Source organism: Giraffa tippelskirchi, chromosome 13 (assembly GCF_054371585.1).
Source record: "Giraffa tippelskirchi isolate mGirTip1 chromosome 13, T2T-mGirTip1v1.2.pri, whole genome shotgun sequence".
NCBI classification, from domain to species: Eukaryota; Metazoa; Chordata; class Mammalia; order Artiodactyla; family Giraffidae; genus Giraffa; species Giraffa tippelskirchi.
In genome coordinates this window covers 38,275,765-38,297,101 of record NC_137287.1, presented here as the reverse complement: position 1 = coordinate 38,297,101, position 21,337 = coordinate 38,275,765, and the positions used below count along the sequence as shown (strand labels likewise).

Below are 21,337 nucleotides of genomic sequence, written 5' to 3'. Positions count from 1 at the left end.
CTGTCCCTTTGGGCCACCCCAAGCACTGACTCTCACAGCCGGCAAAGGACAGGCCTCCACTAGGTGACCAGAGGCGCCGGCCTGTTCCCACTTCTCCACAGGGCCCAGCACTTGGGCCAGAGCAAGCGTCACAAACTCACCCTGTTAAAATGCAGATTCCGACCCAGGGGGGATGGAGCCTGCGGGTGAGCCTGCGGGTGAGCCTGCAGGTAACAAACCGGCGGGGGAGCATGGAGGGCGGAGTTCAGCGCCTGCTGAGGACTCTTGACTGTGGACTTGTGGGTGGCAGCATGTGCATGAGGGAACAAACCTCTATTTGTAATAACCAGCAGGCCTGGGTCCCCTAGAGATGCAGACACCGTGTGGGGGTGCTGGGGGCCCCTCCCCACAGCCCATTACTGGAGTGTGGCATCTAGAAGCTTTCTGTAAAGCCTTTATGTTTTTATTGCACATCATAGAAAATGAACTGCACTGTACTTGAAACAGACGAGACATTCACAAGGACATAGAGACCAAACTTTTCTTCTTTTCCAGCCCTTACCTGCGTTCCGCAGCTACCACACACACTGGCAGAACCAGATAACAAAGAACTGTTTATTTGGGGGCTTACGCACTGTGCTGGCCTTCAGGACTGTCCGGTTTGGAGACTGCTGGTGACAATGACAGGTGTCTGGGCAGGCTGGGCCAACAGAGCACCTGGGGCCTTGGGCAGTCAATCTGCTGGTGGAGGCCCAAGGACTGAGAAGGAAGACAGGGCAGGGGCAGGCTGGACCTGTTGCCTGTCTCAGGACACGGACACCTGTGACTGGTGGACAGAGTGGAAGACACGCCCGACTCAGGCCTCACCCTGGCAGCTGGCAGTGGCCCATCACCCCTCCTGACACACGTGGAGACAAACAGTGGGCACCAGTGGAGGGGGCGGATGGGCCCTAAATCCAGCAGACCACTCTGAGGACACTCCAGGATGTTGAAAGCAGGCTGTTCCAGGGCAGTCACTCACAGGGGAAGAGTGTGGTCAGAAGACCTAGAAGCACCACGGGGGCCTGGCCTGTGGATGGACAGGGGCCGCAGGCCTTCACAGGCTGCTGACAGCCGGGACTGGGGAGTGAGGGGCGGGCCTGCTGGCTCTGCCCCTCTTCTTGCCCACGGGCTGCCGTCTCTTCCTCCCAAGCTTCTCCTTGCGGGTGGCAGCCGTGGTGAAGGTGATGCACTGGGTGTCCAGGAAGTCCAGCAGCTTCCCCGAGGCCACGCGGATGCCCTGCTGCTTCAGCTCGGCCTGCAGCTCTGCCAGCTCGAGGGGCTGGTACAGCAGGACCTTGCGGTAGAGGGCTGGCTGGGAGCGGATATAGCGCCGCACGGCCTCCTCTGTGGCCACTGCCTGGACGGCCGCCTGCGAGGCGCTGACCACCTCCTCGCCCGCCACCTCTTCTCCCGCAGACTCCAAGGCCACTCCAAACTCACAGGAAGAGCTGAAAAGCACCAGACGGTAACACCTTGCAACACCCCTTCTTTCCACCTCCACCCCAAGACCAGGAGCCTTTCTGAGGGCAGGAGTGTGTGTCTGCATCCCCTGCGAGCCTGGCACGTGGCAGGGATGACCCCGGGATGGCAGGAAGCCCTAGGCTGCTGTCCTTGGCACTGTAGCTGCCAGCCTGAGCAGGACCACGCCCTCAGCCAGGATCTATTGCCGAGGGCAGCCGCACCAGGCTGGCCCCACTTGTGGGCGAGCATGTGGGAGCCCCAGAGGTCTGCCTGGGAGGCCCACAGGGGGCTGACCTTCAACCCCACCTCAGTCTCCTTTCGTCCAAACCCAGAAGGCAACCGGGATTTCTGAGTGTTGGCCATCAAGCCTCGCTTACGCCAACTCTCAAGGCTCACTGGTCAGAGGACCTGTGAAGCCACTGGCCCTGTGCTCTCATGTGGTTACCTCTGTGAGCTGCAGGAGCTGTCCCTGCTGTCCACAGAGGTGGCCGTGGATTCCTGGGAGGCCGGGAGCTGGGCGTCCCCACCAGGGTCCAAAGGCTCCTCCTTGGCTGGTGACATGCTCAGGGCAGAGATGCTGCCACCAGGCTGCTGCTTGTGATGTTGGGGGCCCTTGGTCTTGGCTGGTCCCTTGGACCTCTGGGGAACGCAGCCAGGAGGGGCCTCCAGCTGGGTATGGCCAGCTGCCCTTGAAGCCTTGGAGGTCTGGGTGGTGTAGGTCTGGCTGCAGGGAGCCTCCAAGGGCAGCTGTGAAGACTGGCCCTCGTCCTCGGAGTCTGACTCCAGTGTCTGGTGAGTGTACTGGAATATCTCCTTCAGTTTCAGGACCATCTGGCGTTTGGGCAGAGGGCGGACCCCAAACCTGAATGGGGAAACAGGTGCACTTCAGCAAAGAGCAAACAGTTATCAACAAATTAAATTGGTGGCTTTGTGTACTTGAATCTTAAATGCCTGACTCATGAGCATTCAGAGCTCGGTATCCATCCTGAATACCCACAGAGCAGACTCAGGAATATTCCAGAAGGGCCACACTTTGAGTTGTGAGTAGCGGGGTAGCAAGGACTTCCCTGGGGCCCAGGGTGAACAGTGGAATTCACTGGAATGTGATAGTTGTGATGTTCCTTTAAAAAACTGGGTCTCCATCCTCAGACTGTTAAGGCAAGAGTCCCATTCCCACCCATGTGGCACGTGGAGGCCTGTCCCCAGCGAGTGACCTGGAAGAGCATGTTTCTCAGCCCTGACTCACATGAGGAACAGTAGGTGAAGAGCCAGGAGTCACGCACAGCCCCCACCAACTAGAGGCTCCTGACACCAGAGCCCAGAGTGGACCCCCAAGGCAGACCCTCCTGTTCCCCACTTCGCTGAGCCTGGACACACATGGGAGGGAGGGTCTGCTCAGAACGAGCTTTCCAGAATGACACTGACCTGTCCAGCTCTTTCTTCAGCACTGGAGTCTCCATGATGGAGTACCTTGGCATTGGGGTTATGGGCACTTTCGGGGGCAAGTTCTTCTGATCAGCACCTTCTGTACAGAACAAAAGAAACATGTTTCAGCAGGAGGGCCTCTTCTGACTCTGGAGTGTCACCCAGATACTTTGCTTGAGTTGCCCTCGCTCTGGGAGAGCAGTGATGTCCACCCTTCCCCACTTGACTCTGGCATCCTGTCTTCCCATCAGGAAGCATCACACGGCACACGGTGAAGGCCAGGGCTCCGTGGTGCTGACACTGCTAGGGGCTCAAAGGCAGGTAAGTGGGTGCCAGGGGTCGGGCTGAAGGGGCAGTGGGGTGACTGCTTATGGGGACAGGATTTATTTTTGGGTGATGATGCAAACATCCTCGAATCAGACAGTTGTAGAATATTGTATTAAAAGTACTGAATTGTACATTTGAAAGGGTGAATTTTACGGTATGTGAATAATATCTTAGTAATGCTGTTTGTTTTTTTTTATCAATATTTAAAAGACAACTTAGGGACAACTTAGGTACATCTGGACTTTGGTTCTTATTCTTTTTATGAGCATGGAGCCCTTTGAGACACCAATGAAAACAACAGGCTCTGTCTCCTGAAAAATGCACAAGGTTCTTTATATAATTTCAGAGAGTCTGTCACCCCTGTGAATCTCCCCTCAGATTTTAAGATCCCCGGGTTTCAAGTCTCCCAAAGTGGTTCTCACATGCCACCTGGGCACCTGTTAGAAATGCAAATTCTTGGTCACACCCCAGATCTCCTGAAGCAGCAGCTCTGGGGTGGAACCTGTCCTGGTTTTCTGTTGAGATGAAAGTCACGTAACTTTTCATGTGAACCGTTCGGTAGCACTCAGAACATTCACAGCGTTGTGCAGCCACCACGTCCCTCTTGTTCTAAAACATTCACTCCCCAGAGGAAGCTCCATGCTGGTCTGTCCCTGTTCTCCGCCCCCACAGCCCCTGGCGAACACTCATCCACTTTCTGTCTCTGTGGGCCTGTTCACCTGGACAGTTCACATAAGTGGAATCATACAACATGTGGCCTTTTGTGTCCGGCTTCTCTCCCTGAGCACCACGTTTTCAAGGTTCATCTGTGTTGTAGCCTGTGTCTGAGCTTCATTCCTTTGTATGGCTGGGGAATATTCCACTGTCTGGATGGACCACCTTTTATTCACTTATCAACTGATGGACATTTGCGTTGTTTCTACTTTTTGGCTGTTGTGAATAGTGCTGCTGTGAACGTGAGTGTACAGGATGTGTTTGAGTCCTAATCTCAAGTCCTTTGAACGCTGGAGTGGAATGACCTGGTGATAATGGCAATTGTTTGACTACTTGAGGAGCCACACGTGTCTGCTCTTAAGATGAACCTGAGGGGCTTGTCACAGTCTCCCTGAAGTGCTGGTGAGGTATTCTGGAGTGGGGCCGCAGACAGGGGTCCTTAACAGGTGCCCAGGTGAGCGGCAGGATCCAGGCAGCTTTAGGACACCCCCACTTACTAGCTTAGGAAGTGTTGTTTGACAGCAGGCCTTTCCTCCCTGACAGTGGAGGTCAGGCAGGCAGGGTAGGGCTGGCTGCCCCTCGCTGCCATTATAACTCTTCACGCCCCTCAGTGTGAAACAAAGACAAAAACCCTCCCACTACTCACGTGGCGTCTGTAACTCGGGTAACCTCTGGGCTCCATCTGCACGCGGCGTCTGGGGCAGAGGAAGAGCCTCTGAGGACCTCTGATCTTCGTTCCAGTCATCCCATAGAGCTGAGTCCAGAAAGCTCTGCCGGCGGCTCCCAGGGGAGCTGGTCCCAGAGGACTTCTCTCGAGACTTCCTCCGGCCAGTGTAGCTCCCTCGGATGGGGGTGGTGCCCAGCGGTGCTGGGGAGCGGCAGGCCCTGCTGCTGGGGCTACTAGTGCTCAAGGGGCCCGTCCGCTCGAGGTTCAGGTGGTCGATGGGAATCGGTGAGAGGGGCTCCATGTGCCAGCACCAGTCCTCGGCTGCAATCGGGGGGTCGCCGTCCAGCAGGGGGCTGCTGCTCGCCTGTTGGGAGGCTGCTTCCTGCTCATCCTCACTGTCCTCCACCTCCACCACTTCACTCACGGGAGCCTGACCTGCCGGGCTCTCCGCAGGAGGCGGGCACCTCGTGAGCTCCCCGGGGAGGTCGGCAAGGCCTTCTAAGACGGGATGGGGAGCCAGAGGAGAAGCACGTGGGTGGCGTCTGCGGCGGGGGCTGGATGGGCTCCTGCAGACCTGCCTTCTACCATCAGAGCTTCCAGGAGCGGCGGGGCCCAGGCGTGGGGATGACGTCTGGGGTACAATGACTGAAAACTTATTCGTGGCTTTGGGTTCGTCCCTGTTCTCTAACAGGGCCCTGGGCTTGGGAGGAGCCAGTGGATCTGCTGAAGGCCTGGCCCCGAGGCCTGTGATCTGGGTTTGCGATGAACAGTTGCAGCTCCTGCCGGCCAGTGGGGTGGCGGGCACCAGCCACGAGGTGTCCGTGGTGCTGTCCTCGTCGGCGATGGCCCCCAGCCGTCCCTCCACCTCCTGCGGCAGCGGGGCCTGGCTTCCTGCTGGGCTTTGGGGAGGCTCCTGCTCCGCGTCAAGGTCGATGATGGAAAACAGTTCAGAGGACTTGGCACTGACTTCCAGAACTTTCTTGTCTTCTGAGGGACTGTTCAGAAATGACTTTGCTTTGGTTTGCTCCAACTCCAGCTCTTCATCTGAATCCAGTAACAGAATCACCTCGTCTTCTCTGTTCACACCGTGGGGAGAGGTCTGAGGCCTGGAGCTCCGGCAGCCAGGTCCTGACCGGGTTAGATCCACGGGTGGAGATTTTTCTGGGAAGATCAGGACCCCTTTACATCTGCGTTCCAATGCGGAACTACATTCCTTGTCTTTCTGGCCTGGGTCCTCACATGATGAGAGAAGGCGCCTGGCCCTCTTTGGCTTCGGTGGTGAGTTGGGGGAGGCCAGGCTGGAAGCTCTGCCCTGCAACTGGGGCATCGATGGGGACAGGTCACTGGGGCGATGAGGGCAAGGACGTGGCTGGCGAGGACTCCGGCCTTGATGGGGCTGTGGTGGGAAGAAGCATGAGTATGAGGGGTGTGCCTGCTGGTGGGCAGGAGGATGGAAACCCTCTACCTCCCTTTCCTGGATGGTCCTGTTTCCTTCCCGATCGCTCATCACCTGGCAGAGTTCAGGGTATCCAGCTTGAAGTGATGAAAAAGGCTGTTGATCGTTATCATCATCAGCTGGGCACAGAGGGGCGCTTTCCTGCCTCTGTTCCTGGCCCTGGGCGGGGCTGGAGGAGCAGGGAGGAGACACTGCTCCCTTTGGGATCTCTGCTTTCTCCTCCCCGTTCAAAGCCTGGTCGCTGGGGGGCAGGAGTGTGGACGGTCTCATGTTTCCCCATTTGGCCGGGGTCTCATCTCTTCCTTGCCTGGATAATTCCACCTGCTCTGCATTTTCTGGCTGTTCTTTATCCTGAATGCTTGTGAGGATTTCCCCAGAAACTGGACCGTCCTCCCCGAGCAGGTCGGCTTCTTCCTCTGGCTCTGGAGCTTTCTCCCCCTGGAGCAGCTTTCGCTGAGTAGCTGCGAATTCATAAATTTCTTCCATCTCCTCCTCGTTGACCTTTTCTCTGTCTTCTTCATGGCCCTCAGGTTTCAGCAGGGCCTCTGCTCCCTCCTCCTCACCCAGCCACACAGAGCGCAGGAGCTCTCGGAAAGTCTCCACTCTGCCGTCAGCATCCTCGTCTTCCTGCTCCTTTCCCTGTCCACCTTCTGCATCCATCACAAAGGGCACTTGTTCACACAGGTGAACAAGCTCACTCACTCCAAACCTGCAACAGGAAAGCCATGCGTCACCGCCCCTTGCACAGAGGCAGCGCCCTGGCTCAGGAGGCTTGGGGCGGGAGTCCTCACGGGCGGGATGGCCATGACTCTCCCTGGCCCTTCCCTACTCCCCTGCGGAGACAGTGCCCATGTCCATGCCCAGCAATGCCCCAGGCCACTCAGCTCTAGAAACACAGCCTTTGGGGAGGGCCCACTAGCCCCACTTTGCAGCCTGAGCATGGGCTGAGGAGGGAGCGTGGGGCTGGGTGGTTCTGTGACCAGACCCAAAGCACTGGACTGACACACACGAGGTCGCCCAGGCCGGTTTGCATCAGCTCAGACACATGCGCCCGCCTGCCCGGCGCTCTGCCATCCCATCGGTGCCTTGGAGACCCCAGAGGCCGAGCCCACTCCTCCCCAGGTTCCACCCCAGAGGCCTTGTCAGGAAGCAGGACACAGGGGTGGAGAGACCGGGCAGCTGCAGCGTCAGGGGCGTCAGAGTAAGCATCCTGCTCACATCTACCTTCTGGGCCTTGGAGGGGCGGCTGTTGGGCAGCTCCGGTGGCGGAACTGCCGAAGAGTGGCGGTGCTGGGGGTGCGGGCTGAGACCACCCTCTCATCACTCCCAGCGAGCGAAAGCCACGGGGCTCTCCTCCAAGTGTTCCCTGTGGCCAGAATCTTGGTCAGTACACCCTGTTCAAGGTCACCACTGGCCATACACTTGGGATTACAAGGTACAGGAAGGACTCAGCCCTGACCTCTCACAGGCCATCAACCAGATAATCCCTGTCGGTTACTGTCAAAAGCCAAGTAAGTGGAAAGAACAGCCCGGACCTGTGGGCCAGACAGCGCAGGTCGGGGGCCAGCTGGGGAGTCAGGATGGTGTCGGCAGCATAGAGGTAGTGCAGGAAGGCCTGGGCGGCCTCGGTGCTGACATCACTCAGCAGCACGCGCTGGCGCCTTGTGTCGCCGTCCTCTTCGGCCAGGAAGCCTTCACTGTTTACCTGAGGGACAGATGCACATGGAAGAGTTACTGACGGGACAGCCATGACCTGGGGCAAAACAGGCCTCAGGAGGTTCTGGGAGCCTCGGATCTTGTCCCAGGACAGGCATTAGTCAGAGTCACTCCGTTTAGCTGACCAGGAATTCTGCAGGTTAGGGCACAAAAACTTGCTGTTTCCAAAGTCAAGTCAGCGATAGAGGCTCAAGAAGCCAGTCAGTCCTCTCTTGACAAGCTTATCAAAGGCACTAGAACTTTCTGACGAGACTGACAGCAGGTTCTGGGATTCTTGCGATGCCACATTCAAGTCCATGACACGTTCAAGTCAAGACATGACAACACAGAAATGTCATAGCAGCTCAGCCTTAAAGAGTTCAGTTAGGGACTTCCCTGGTGATCCAGTGGTTAGGACTTCACACTCTCACTGCCAAGGGTGAGGGTTCAATCCCTGGTTGGGGAATTTAAGATTCCTCAAGCCACATGGCATGGCAGAAAAAAACAGAAGGTGATTATAAGACTTTACTGATATGTAAATAGAGGAAAAGGAAACAGTTCTGGGGAAAAAGGATTTTTATTCAACGGAACAAGAAATCTGACGTTTCCCAACCCTGAGCTCATCTCCTCATAGCACTTCTTGACCTCAAACCTGTCTTCTCCAGGGAAGCAGAACCTTGATGGCATCAGAGGAAGAACAGGTCGGGGCAGTGGGTGGAGAGTGGAGGAAAGGGGGCAGGAAGACAGAGGGAGAGGCTGGGCACAGAGGGGAGGGTGGGAGGGGGAAAAGGGGAAAGAGAGAGGATGGGGAGGAGGCCACCTGGCCACGCACTTACATGCTGCATGAGAAGTGGGCATCGGGCATAGAGCACAAACTTGTGGGCATAGAGCACCTCCCCACTGTCTGTCTGAAACTGGATGTCGCTCAGGTGTGGGTTGTTGACCATGGCACTGAAGTCAGCCACCAGCAAATTGAGGGCAAGCTGAAACGAGACGGGGAGAGTGGCCACTTTGGGCCCCCCTAACCATGCAGGTACCCAATGGATGGGGCACAGGCGGCCAGTCAGGGCCTCCTGCTGCTCCCCACAAGGTCCAACGTCGGGCTCCACCCTGAAGTTACCTTCAGGCCCTCAGAGACAGGGAACAGCAAGACCCAGTCCTTTCTCAAGTTCTCTGTCCCACCCAATTCCCTGGCCTAGACAGGAGGCCCGGCGCGTGGAGAGGCATGGGTGACGGCCTCACCAGGATGTGGTGGCAGCGTCAGCAGCTGCTAGGTCTCCATGAGGAAGCCACCAGCCCAGCTGGATGTGCCAGGTGGGACCTGAGCCCAAGCAGTTGTGGGGCTGGCTGGAAGGAGTCCATGTCCCTTCTCTGACATGTGCCACGTCCCCAGGGAGAACTTGATGACAAGTGCTCAGCTGATACCGATGTACTGACGGGATGACACCTTCTCTAAGGAAAACCCAGTTTCCAGCCCACATATTCACCAATACAGAACACGAACTGTTAGCTGGAGGCCTCCAGGACTCTTGACAAGTCAGTCAGTCAGTCCCGTTTGGCTGGATGAAGCACCCTCACAGAGCAAGGGTGCTCCCTGGGCCCCAGGACAGAGTAGGCTCCCGGGGCTGGGCTACTGAGGTGCCCCTAGGGTTCAACAATGAAAGGGACAGAAGCCTCATGGCAGAGCCCGGACGGGACAGGAGGTCCGGTGGGCGCTTGCCTGGCTCAGCTCAAAGGCTGTCAAGAGGCGCCTGTAGACTCTGCAGGGACCTGGAAGCTGGCTGTGAGCCGGCCGCACTGAACATACAACAGGCATCGCAGCCACGACCACGGAGCCGGGAGCAGGACCAGACATGCTCACCAAAGCCTGGCCGCCCTCCTCCGGGTACTTCTCCTTGGCTGGCAGGACAAACCCAGTCAGTGGAAGGCTGCCGAGCGACAAGTCCATCCCTGAAAGGATTTGCAGGTTAAAAACATCAACCACCTGGAAAAGAGCATCACCCAGGCTGACCCAAGGACGTCGTCATGGAAAGCAAACTGCCCGTAGGCCACCTGCACCGCCACCCCCGCCCAACAGAGTTGTACTCGGGAGAGAAAGCCGAAATCAACTCTCACGACCACTCGCTCTGGCAGAAGGCTCTGTCCTCAGTCAAAGCTGGAGGAAAACTGACGGACTCACCTAAGTCACATTCACCTTTGAGGAGAAAGGAAAGCACCCAGAGAGATTGCCTCCTCCCGTCAGACAGGGTGAACCCGGGACTGTGGACCTGAGTGGCCATCAGGGCCCCGGTATAGGGGTGGGGAGGCCCTGAGGGTCAGGGTCTCACCTGCAGCCCCTCCCGAGCCGGCCAGGTCCCTGCTGCACGGGCTGGCGGGCAACCCCTCTCCCGCCAGCTCCAGCAGATCCTGCAGGGCCTGGTGCTCCCTCTGGCTGGCGGAGGGTGCTGGGCTCCGGAGGCTGTGGCCTACAGGGTGGGTGCCATGGGCAGAAGGGGGTGTTCCCACACTCAGTTCTGGCGGCTTGGGTGGCCGTGGCAGCCACATGGGCTCCTGTGTGAGACCCTGAAAGAAGTAGGTGAGCCAGAGTGAGCGTGTGGCCTCCACAGCAGCCACCACCTCGAGGGCCCCTGGGGAGCGAGCCCCAGCCCAGAGCCACTTGGGAAGCTTGTTGCCGTTATCCCTGTCAGCAGGCACCTCTGTCTTGGCAGGGGCCACGCCTGGGGCCTTCGCGTCTGTAAAAGGGGGCCCCGCCCTCCTCGCGTCATCTAAATCGTTTCAAGCAGGTGAGTGCCGATTCCAGACACCTGTACACAGGCCTGTCTGGCTCCTGGGTCCCATCACAGGCAGATTATACCAGTCTGGGGTAGGACCTGGTATAATTCTGAACTCTCCAGAATCTTAACACATTTGGAAACCTGTGGGCCTCCCTGTTCCTACTGTGTGAACCGTCTGGTTGTTGCAAAGACAACACACTGGACTCCACACCACACCCCTCGGCTTCCTCCCCTCCGTGCTTGGTGCTGCAGCCGGAGCAGCCACCCTCTCCCTGAGCCCACCTGGCCCACCGGAAGGGAGCACACCTTGGTGGGCCGCTGGGGCAGTAGGGGAGGCACCAGGCTGGCTGTGTAGGACTCCAGGGCCCCAGCCCCGGTCAGGGCACTGGCCTCCCACAGCAAGTTCTGCGCCCCTCTGGGTGGTCGCAGGGCCTGGCTGCCCCTGGCCAGCTCTTCCTCTAGAATCCTGCTGGCGGGGAGCGGAGGTGTGCTGGACGGCTCCACCTCCTCCGATAGGAGCTGGGCCACGCGGTCCTCTATCTGCCGGCCCGTGGTCTCCGCGTCCTGGACTAACAGCTGTGGGGGGGACATGGGGGCTTTCTTCTTGCGGGTTTTCTTCTCTGGAGAAAAAACAGAAGCAGCACAGAGTCGTCCTCCCACCGGAGACCCCAGGGGACGCTTTGGCAGCTGCCATGCGGCCAGGCTTCTCAGCGCCTCCCTCAGCCGCCGTACCTGCTCCTAGTCTCGTCCTCTCTGCAAAAGCGTTCCCCAGCCTGAGCGCTGCTGGCACCGCCTTCTGCTCCATCTCCGAGCGGGACAGAGCCATGGCCACCAGCAGGTCCTCAGACGGTGCCTCGGGCTCAGTGACCTTCCGCCTCTTCCGTGGCTCCTTCTTGGTGGTGGCTCCCTTCCGCTTCAGACAGCCAGCTCCATCGCTGAGGCTTAAATGGCAGCCAGACCGAAAGGTGAGTGAGACTAGAGGGGTGAGCAGTTCCTGCTCTGAGGGTCCCCGCTAGACCCGGGAGGGCTGGACCCCTTCTCCTCGGTGGGGGGAATGAGAGGAAAGGGGTAAACATGGATCCAACATACAGAAGGATCAGCAGCTTCTGTGCTCAAACTGTTAGGGACCAGAGGATCTCAGGAAGGACTCGTGGAAACCAGTCCATGCCAGCTGGTCTGTTTAAGAGCTTCTGAGGACGGAGCTCTGTCCCCTCCCAGTCCCTGTGGAGACTATGCCGTTTTCTTCTGAAGCGTTTCATCTCCAGAATCAGCGCTCTGTTGCCCTCCACCACTACAAAAAGCCTTTTTCTTTTTAAGAAAAAAATCAACATTTTTCTTCCTTTTCCTTTGACTTACCTGGGTGCCGCAGTGCCCGAGGCACCCGTGGGCTGAGCCGTCTGCAGCCGCACAGCCTGGAGCAGGAGCTGCGGGCCGACCTCCATCTTCACCGCACACTGTTTCAGGTGACTGATTCTGCTCTTCAGGGTTAGAAATGGCTTGCCGCAGATGGGGCATTCAGGGATCTGAGGTATGGGAAATCTCAGTGCCTTTTCAGCCTCATCCAAGCACCTGGAGGAAGACAGCAAAGGTGGGACCACCCTTCCCTGGTCATGTGATTGTAGATGGACCTTAGGTCAGCGTGGTCGTGCTGTGGGCCAAGGCTTGCTCCCCCCACAAGCTGGTCCCTCCCCACAGCCTGCAGTCAGCCTCCAGACACTGCATTTAGGTTTCTGTGAGCAAAGGTGTCTGAGGAAAGCAAGGATATATTAAACACAGAGTCACCACAGTCAACATATGACTCAGCAATTCTAATCCTAAGTACAAACCCCAAAGAACTGAAAACAGATACTCAAGCAAATACATGAAAAGCGTGTTCACAGTAGCTCTATTCACAAAACCCAAAAGGTGGAGACAGATGTCCATCAGTGGATGAATGGATGAACAAGATGTGGTCCATCCATACAGTAGATGATCATCAGACCATACAAAGGAGGAAAGCACGGAGCCAGCACACCATGGATGACCCCTGCACACACTCTGCTGAGTGAAAGAAGCCAGACACAAAAGGCCACATATTGTGAGTCCACTGATGTCCGGAACAGGCAAGTCCCCAGAGACAGAAGGCAGGTGAGTGGTTGCCAGGGGCTGAGGAAAAGAGGAAATGGGGGTGCCTGCTTCATGGGTCTGGGGCTGACTGTGGTGACAGCTGCACAACTCTGAATGCACTGTCTTTAAATGCTGAATTGTATGGTACACAAATTATATCTCAAGCTGTTTAAAAAAAAAGCAAGGCTGGACCAACCCTGATATTGAAGTACTATCTCAAGATTCCCCCCGGAGCCCTGGTCACACCTATGGGTGAGGTGAGCGCAGACAGGTGACAGCCGAGCTGCTCCTACCGGTTCACGTGCTGCTGCCTCCGTGTCACATTCATGGCTGAGAGGTTCTTCTGACAGATCTGGCAAAAGAACAACCCCATCTCCTCCAGACTGTCGTTGGGTGTGGACGCCTGTTCCTGCCCAAACTCCTGCTGGAGGGCCAAGGCCACCGCAGTGTCGCTTTCTGTGGCAGGGAGCCCGGGCCCACACCCTGTGGAGACACAAGCATCCATGAGGACCAGCTCGTCCTTGGACCTCACGGAGCACGGACACTGGGTGGGGCGTGAGGAGCCCAGACCCAGCACCGCTTGACCTTGTGTGTGGCCCTGTCCGGGGAGACCGGACACCAAGCAGGGTACTCCCCAAACTTTTAACAGGCACAAAGACCCCCAGGAAGCTCATTAAAGTGCAGGTCGGGAGGCTGGCACTCTGGGGGGCTAGGTGGAGCCTGAGACTCTGCATTTCGGCCAACTTCCAGGCGAGGCCGATGCGGCTTGTCCAGGACCACTCTCTGAGCATCAGAAGCCTGAAGAATTTGCCTTTTGTTTCCCGTTTCTGCTAAAGTGGCAACCCTGGGCATCCCAGGATTGTAAGGCTCCTACTTCAATGAATCCTAGGTTTCCTCTTTAAAGCTTAACCTCTCCTACTGCTCTGACTTTTTCTTGCCCTTCCAGGTCAGAGTGGAATGCTGCTCTTGGTTTTTCTTGGCATCAGACCAGAGGATGGACTGATTCTAATCTTGGGATGGTGGCCAAGGCGGCTGTGCCCACTGTTGTGGCCCTGTCATACCTGATGTTGCTGGAGCAGACCCTTGGCACTCACGTAGGACATGTCCTGAGAACAAAGCCAGAAAAGCACCATACTTCATTTTGGTCCAGCACTTTTTTTAAACAAAGAAATGGTTTATCTCTCCTGATTATTGCTGGGTATGATGTTAAGACTGATGGAAACAATTGAGTCACATGCAGGGCAGGGGCTGGGCTCATGTACTGGCTGAGTGACCCCTCTGCACCCCTTGGTGCCTCATGGACCAAGGACTGATGCCACATCGCTGTGTCACCTGCGTGGGCCTTTGGGGTAGCCTGAGAATGCTCAGTAGTCCTAAGGTGAAACCTGCAAGTAAATACTGGGAAACTACGGATTTACTGGCTATAGATCTGTCAATAGTTTCTTCCTATTTCTTTTCCTTTTGTGTATTTTCACCAGGGATGAGGATTCCTGTTGTTTAGGGGATAAAGCACCACCTGACAGTCCGAGCCTCCTGGGGTGGTGCAATGTGTAACGTATGGCACTTCCCTGCAGGAAAGGGGTTAAATGACACCAAGCAGAAACAAGCAAATCCAGAAAGTGGGGAGTTTTAAAAGACAATTGTCCTAGCGTTTTCAAGAAGTCAGTATCACAAAAAACAAGGACAAGATAAGAGACTGTTATAGAGTCTAGACCAGAGAGACTACTGAGCCACGGCTATAAACAGCGTGTGACGAATCCTTGTTCAGAAAGAGTTCGCTACAGAAGCGGTCCTTGGGGCAACCGGGGAAATCTGAATGTGAGCTAGACAGCAGGCAGTGTTCTGGAATCACATGTGTTTATGGAATTGTGGTTATGTAGGAGAGTCTAGGGGTGAAGCGTCATGATGTCTATGACTTGCTTTCTGATGGTACAGAAGAAGCGTCCATTTATAGAGACAAAAGAAGGTGTGGCAGAATGTCCACTGTTTGTTAAATCTAGGTTGAGGGCGTAGGGACTTCACTGTAATATATTTTTCTGACTCTTTTGAATGGGAAAATTTTTGTAATAAGAAGTCAAAATGAAAAAAAGAGGAAGTGGTATCTTCTCAAAGAAGCTAAGTGAGAAATGACCCAGGGGACCCTCTGTTCTCTGGCCAGAGTGTCAAAGGCAGAGCGTGGGGAAGAAGGCCCACCCCTGGCTGAGAAGGCAGGCTCCTTCCTGACCCCTTCCCCCCAACGTCATCCCTGTTGGGAAGACAGCGCTCCCTTCATACCGTTCACCGCCATGACGTCTTGAGGGCCCTTTGGGACATTTTCTTCAAGTGCAGCCTCGAGCAAGCAGCCTTCGGAAGCACGTTTTAAACGCTCGGGGTCTGCTCTCTTGAACTGCTGCATTCGCTGGAGCACCAGCTCTGCTGTCCTGGGTTTGGAGGGACTTGGCGCCATCACAGTCAGACAGGAAGGAGGGGGCTGCAAGAGGCTGTCCGTGGTGGCCTCTGGCAAGGAGGAGAACATTCACATGTGTCAGTTCTAGCAGGAGAAACTGAAGGTTCTAGTTTCAAAGACCTCAGATTTCAAAGGGGTCCTTTACTGACTACATTAGGTATAACTTTAAAGTACTGATTGTTTTTTGGTAGGCTCACTGTTTGTGGTGATAAAAATACCCCCACCATATGTATCTGTGAAGGGAGGGGGCACATTTCTGAGGTGATAAACATGTTCTAAAATTAAGTGGTGGGGGTGGCTGCACAACTCTGTGAATAAAGTCACTGAACCATCCACTTGAAAGGGGTCAATTTTATAGAATGTGAATTGTATCTCTATAAAGCTGTTATTAAAGATTATTAATGACAAACACTTATATCTATCTAGGTCAGAAGTTCTCCTTTAACTTGGTGTCTGAAGATGACCTCTGGGGGGATCCATGCAGCCCCTGATGCTTCATGTCACCCTCGCAGGTGTGTTTTTGGGGGGAGCAATGCAATGTTCTGGGGGAAATCAAGCATAGCTTTCACTACACTCTCAAAGGGAGCGTGAAGGACCAGTAACGTTTTGAAGCCAATAACATTAATGAAGCCGTAGAACAGTCTCTGTGAGCTAAGGCTTTATCACCACTGCACTGGGAAGGTCATGCTGACCCCATAGGTAAAAAACGTTATTTAAGATTAGAAAGTGAAGGTGAGAAAAATTTAGAAACAGAACTCAGGAGTCCAAAGATCTTGTGCTGCATTATATACGCAAGGCTGGTTTTCAGTTCTGCATGAAGAATGTATGTTGAGCATGTGGTTTAATAGACCAGGGCAGCAGGGTGAGCAAGTTGCTTTAAACAAATAAACAGAGAAGAATAAAAGGTGTTTGGAGGAGATAGTAAGGACAAGAAGATTCTCCTGGGACTCAAACCCCCATGGCACATGCCTTTTATCTTCTCAGCAGCCTAACCAAATTGGCTTACCCTATCCACTTTGGAATGAACTTAAGAAAATGAGAGAAGGAGCATTATTTTTATGTTCATTAAAAAAACCTCACAAACTCATGTTAACTGCATGATGTAAACGTTAATAGGAAAATGAAAGAGCAGACGGCCCCAAATATATCATGTAGAGAATTCATACAAGGGTTATGAATATTTTCTTAATGACTATTGTTTAAAACAAGAGTCAGCAAACTATGGTCTTGGGCAGGCTGCCTATTTTTGTAAATGAAGTTTTGCTGGAACACAGCCCATTCAATTACACATCATCTAAGAAGTAGTTTGCGGCAGAGACTGTATGGCTGGCAAAGCCAAAGAAACTTACTAGCTTTCAGAAAGTTTTCTGATCTTTGGTTTAAAATGGTACAAATCACCTCTGGTGTCCTCTCTGGCAGAGGTTCTGACTGGTTACCTGTCTGGGTGCTCCACGTGCTATCCTGGAGTCCAGCAGAAGTGTGTACACCTCCCTCGGTGTTTTCGGGGGGAGTTGGTTCAGTCTCTGGCCTCTTGGGTGCCCCGTGCTTTTGAGTCCGCGGGACCTGGCTGCCAGGGCGAGTTTTCCTCTCAGTGGGGGCTTGTGGGGTCTTGCTCTTAGAAGTAGTTGGTTTGGTCCTTTTTGGTTTGCTTCTTATCTGGGTGCCGTTGGAGGCCTTTTGTGTCTTCTTTTCCTTTGACACTTCCTTGGGGCCATTCTTTTTCACCCTTTGGAAAAAGCTGGCACAGAGTTCCTGAAAGTCATCATCTGACTCATCCATCATCTGATGGGTTTGAAGGCTTTCAGGCTGGTCTTCAGAGAAGTGAGGGTCGATATGGGGGCATGTGCACAGGTGAGAAAATGAACCCGAGTGTGAGCCTGGCCAGGCCTCAGTCACACTGGAAGCTTCATTATGGTTCCTCGCTGCTTCTCACTGTAGTACCTGGAGAGTTTGCACAGTTGAGCAGGAGGTACTGTTCCCTCCCTCCATAATGATTTCAAATGTCTTTCTTGGACTTCCTGGTGGTCCAGTAGATAAGAATCCACCTGCCAATGCAGGGGATGTGGGTTTGATTCCCAGTCCGGGAAGATCCCACGTGCCACAGAGCAACTTGGCCCACGGGCCACAACTACTGAGCCCGCATGCGGCGACTACTGAAGCCTGTGAGCCTAGAGTCTGTGTTCTGGAATAACAGAAGCTACCACAATGAGATGCCCATGCACCGCAATGAAGAGTAGCCCTGGGTCACTGCAACTAGAGAAAGTCCGCGAGCAGCGAGGACCCAGCACAATCAAGAAAGATAAATAAATAAATTTTTAAAAATGTCTTTCTTCAAACTGAACCTTTGTTCAGCACACTGAAAGCTTACCTTTATTAAAGTTCACATCTGAGAGGGTCTGTTGTCCAGTAGATGCCTCCCAGAGAGAATACATGTGGTCCTGGTGCTCAGGTGATTCTCCAGGATCTCCGTGGTGATAAAGCACATTTGGTCCATTTAAGTTTTCACCTGAGAAAAACCAAAAGCATTTAAGTGTAATTAGATAGATATTGTCATTTTATGCCATTTCTCCCAGGAAGGTACAAGAGCATGTGGAATATGGGAAAAGTCTTCAGGGTAACAATACCCCTGTCAAATACTCAGCTATAGCCTGGTTAACACAAACTAATCATCCTACAGGCTACCACAACACAACAGGGGAGAGGGACCTAAAGACCTGTCAAAGCGTGTTCTTCCATGGGCAGAAAAATGTGTGCATCTCGGAAGAGTATTGTTTTTACCAGAGTCTGGTGAATGAATCCCATGAAAAGTGGTCGCCACAGAATCAAGATGGTCCCTGAATCCAGAAAAACTATCTCTGGTATAAGGCCTTCAGCTCTCAGAGGCTCTATGAGCAAGCAATATAATAAGAGAGAGAAAGAGGGAATGTGTACTTGAATTCTCAGGAAGAAACTAAAGACAGGAATACATCAGGCTCATCCTTCATTGACAGAACCAATTTTTCCAAATCAGAAAAAGGTCACTTTTCTCTGTTCTCTCACCCCAGCAACTCTCCTAACTCAAGTGACCAGAATGCTGCCCATATGCAAAGGCTGGGCCTTACGGGCATGATTATTTATATTGGCACAGTTTAGTGGAGTTTGAAAATCAAAACTGAATAACCCAATGGTAGAGAGTTCATTTCAGATACCATAAGGCAGTTTCCACGGTCCAGGTAATCCATTAATCATCTAGTTTTCCAGAGTGGGGCAGACACACACACCTAAAATCTACTTTGCATGGCTGGCTCATTTTCATCTTCCATCTCCTTAGAGAAGCTTGTTTTCTCAGTCTTTATCTAATTGAACCCTCTCCACTCCCATTTGTTTTCTGTCATCACACACTGTTTTCACAGTGGCATTTATCACAAGTTATAATCACATGCAATAGATTTATTGAATGCTTACTGTGCAGGCAGCCATCCCAAGTGCTTTACAAGTCTGACTCGTTTAATACTTACAACAACTCTACTGCTGCTGCTACTGCTGCTAAGTCGCTTCAGTCGTGTCCGACTCTGTGCGACCCCATAGACGGCAGCCCACCAGGCTCCCCTGTCCCTGGGATTCTCCAGGCAAGAATACTGGAGTGGGTTGCCATTTCCTTCTCCAATGCATGAAAGTGAAAAGTGAAAGTGAAGTCGCTCAGTTGCATCCAACTCTTAGCGACTCCATGGACTGCAACCTACCAGGCTCCTCCATCCATGGGATTTTCCAGGCAAGAGTACTGGAGTGGGGTGCCATTGCCTTCTCTGACAACTCTACTACGTAGGACCTATTGACATCCCTTCTTTACAGCAAGGAACCAAGCACAAGAATAAGAAACTGGCTCAAGTTCACACAGCCTTTCAAGAGGCAGGCTGGGATCAAATCCAGGCTGTGTGGTTCCAGGGCATTAGCTCTTATATTTTTATTCAGTAGCTTGTTATGTGTCCCCTACTAAGCTCAAAATTTCAGGAGGGCACGCGCTCATTTTGTATTCTCTTTGGCTAACAAGGTGCCTGACATAAGTGCTCGACAGTAATCTGTTGAATTAGCTGCAAAGAGTTTGGTACGATCGGGAGCACCAGAGAAAGTGGTGGGTGAGAAGGCTGCACGGAGAAGCAGAGATGCGTGTCTGAGCGCCTGAAACGTAAAGCCAAGCAAACTGTTGGACGTGGGAGCTGGAGGAAACTCCAGCCTCTACACCGTCCTGAGTCGCGACATCTCTGCCGGTACTAGTCTAAAACAGCGTATTTGCTATAGGCGCTCTATCGGAATTTGCTAAGGGAAGTAATGGATCCGAATGAGACGGCAACTTTCCAGAGGGCCGGGGACTCTGCCTACCCAGCTTGGTACCTACCGCGGCCGGGCTCACTGCAGACGCGGAAAGAATGAATGGGCAGGTGCGGGGCGGACCCCCGCCTCCCTCAACCCGGTGACACAAGGGTTGCTACCTGGGGAAGGGCTGCCAAGGACTCTGGCGGCTACAAAGGCAGACGGCGAATTCCGATCGCCAGACGGACGCCCGGGCCGTGACCTGTGGGTATCCGGATCCCCCCACCCATCTTCCGTTCAAACAGCCCTGATCCCCTCTACCCAAGCCCGGCTCCCGCCTCTAACCGCGGCTGGCGGCGGGCAAGGAAGGCTCTTTTCTCTCAGGAGAGCGAGAAAGGCCTGAGGCGGCCGGACCTCCTCTCCCCGGTGCAGACTCCCGGCCCCAAAGCCCGACTCCTCCTACCTCTGGCGTGGCCGCAGCACTTTCTCAACGGCGACCCAAGCGCCTGCGCATGCGCGGCGGAGAATTGCGGCTGCGCGGGCGCAGAGGGATCCTTGAGGCTCACGTCCCATCCTCCTTTGCGGCCGGGGCGCGCGACTGAGAGCGTGTTTCTAGCGCGAGGGGCAGGACTAGGCGGAACGCGGCGCCAGAGGACCGTGTGGCTGAGGTTGTAGGCGGCTCCCGGCGAAGTCTACTAAGTGTTGAGGAAGAGTTGAGGTGAGTTTCGGGCTCCGCCGCAGTTTGAAGTTCAAGTTTGGGTGCACCATGGTTCACACAGGAAATGTATGCGGGTTCACTGGCGGCCCCTCAGAGCGCATCTGCGTCAGGAGCCGACAGGTAAACGGGGGCGCCAGACCGGGGGCGGGAGCCGAGGGATGGAACGCGGGCTTCCTCCCGGATACGCTTGCGAGCAGGTTGAGGCCTGCGGGGCAGGTTTCCCCGTGCGGGCCGGGGCCGAGGTGAGGCGATGCCCACCCTCTCCAGGCTTCCAGGGGCACGTTGTTAGGATTTGACGGGCTCAGGAAGCCGGAGAGGTTCGTCGCGGACTGAAGTCTGAGAGACCTTATAAATTGTATTAAGGGTTCGAACTTCAACCTGGGGTCCTTGGGAGCCGACATAGACACTGTTTTTAAAGGAGTTTCTAGTTGCAGTGTGAAAGTTGATCTGGAGAGGCAAGCCTGAAGGCTCATTAGGAGGCTGCAGTGATGCAGGCGAGAAACGAGGGCGGCCTGGATTTAGGAGTTGAAATTGGGGGAAAGGAGAAATATTGAGGCGTTTGAATTGCCGTGACTTAATTAGTTAATACTTGTGGGTTTCTGGAAAAGAATTTCTAGGTTTCTGGCCTGAGCATCTGAGTAGAACGTGGTTTCAGTTACTGAAGTAACGAATACAGGAGGAGGAGGAGTTTTGTTGGGAAACTGATACAGTTAGGTTTTTTTTTTTTAAGTTATAATTTACATATCATAAAATTCACTCTCAGAGTGTTGGTTATTAGTATATTCACAAGGTTGTGGAACCGTCACTTCATTTCAGTTGCTCAGTCGTGTCCGACTCTTTGTGACCCCACGTACTGCAGCCCGTCAGGCTTCCCTGCCTATCACCAACTCCCGGAGCTTACTCAAACTCATGTCCATCAATTCGAAGATACTATCCAACCATCTCATCCTCTAACGTCCCCTTCTCCTCCCGCCTTCAATCTTTCCCAGCATCAAGGTCTTTTCCAGTGAGTCAGTCCTTCACATCACGTGGCCAAAGGATTGGAGTTTCAGCTTCAACATCAGTCCTTCCAATGAATATTCAGGACTGGATTGACTGCTTGGCTCTTCTTACAGTCCAGGGGACTCAAAAGTGTCTTTTTCAACACCACAGTTCAAAAGCATCAATTCTTCAGTGCTCAGCTTTCTTTATAGTCCAACTCACACATCCATACATGACTACTGGAAAAACCATATTT

The 21,337-nt window shown here is 54.1% G+C and overlaps 2 protein-coding genes across 38 annotated transcripts in view; one reads left to right on the top strand and one right to left on the bottom strand.

Annotated features, from left to right (window-relative positions):
* Positions 1-580: 580 nt before the first annotated feature.
* On the bottom strand, positions 581-19,871 carry SLX4 (SLX4 structure-specific endonuclease subunit). The gene is made up of 17 exons (XM_081554919.1): positions 19,846-19,871; positions 17,461-17,598; positions 14,921-15,142; positions 13,708-13,752; positions 12,940-13,129; positions 11,897-12,109; positions 11,273-11,481; positions 10,847-11,160; positions 10,094-10,328; positions 9,628-9,716; positions 8,603-8,749; positions 7,607-7,776; positions 6,126-6,780; positions 4,595-6,011; positions 2,908-3,007; positions 1,928-2,344; positions 581-1,469 (listed from the first exon to the last, which is right to left on the bottom strand). Exons 2-17 carry the CDS (start codon positions 17,522-17,524, stop codon positions 1,076-1,078), a joined length of 4,881 nt encoding a protein of 1,626 aa, XP_081411045.1. The 5' UTR covers positions 17,525-17,598; positions 19,846-19,871; the 3' UTR covers positions 581-1,075.
* A 92-nt stretch (positions 19,872-19,963) lies between these two features.
* Positions 19,964-21,337, top strand: part of DNASE1 (deoxyribonuclease 1) — a 38,405-nt gene continuing 37,031 nt past the window's right edge. For 28 of the 37 annotated variants that reach the window (XR_014072706.1, XR_014072704.1, XR_014072702.1 and 25 more), the window contains exon 1: positions 19,964-20,100. The gene's annotated coding sequence lies outside the window, so the exon portion shown is untranslated. Of the gene's footprint in view, positions 20,221-21,337 lie in introns of all 37 variants that reach the window. The other 9 variants (XR_014072707.1, XM_081555003.1, XM_081554971.1 and 6 more) reach the window with 2 other exon arrangements.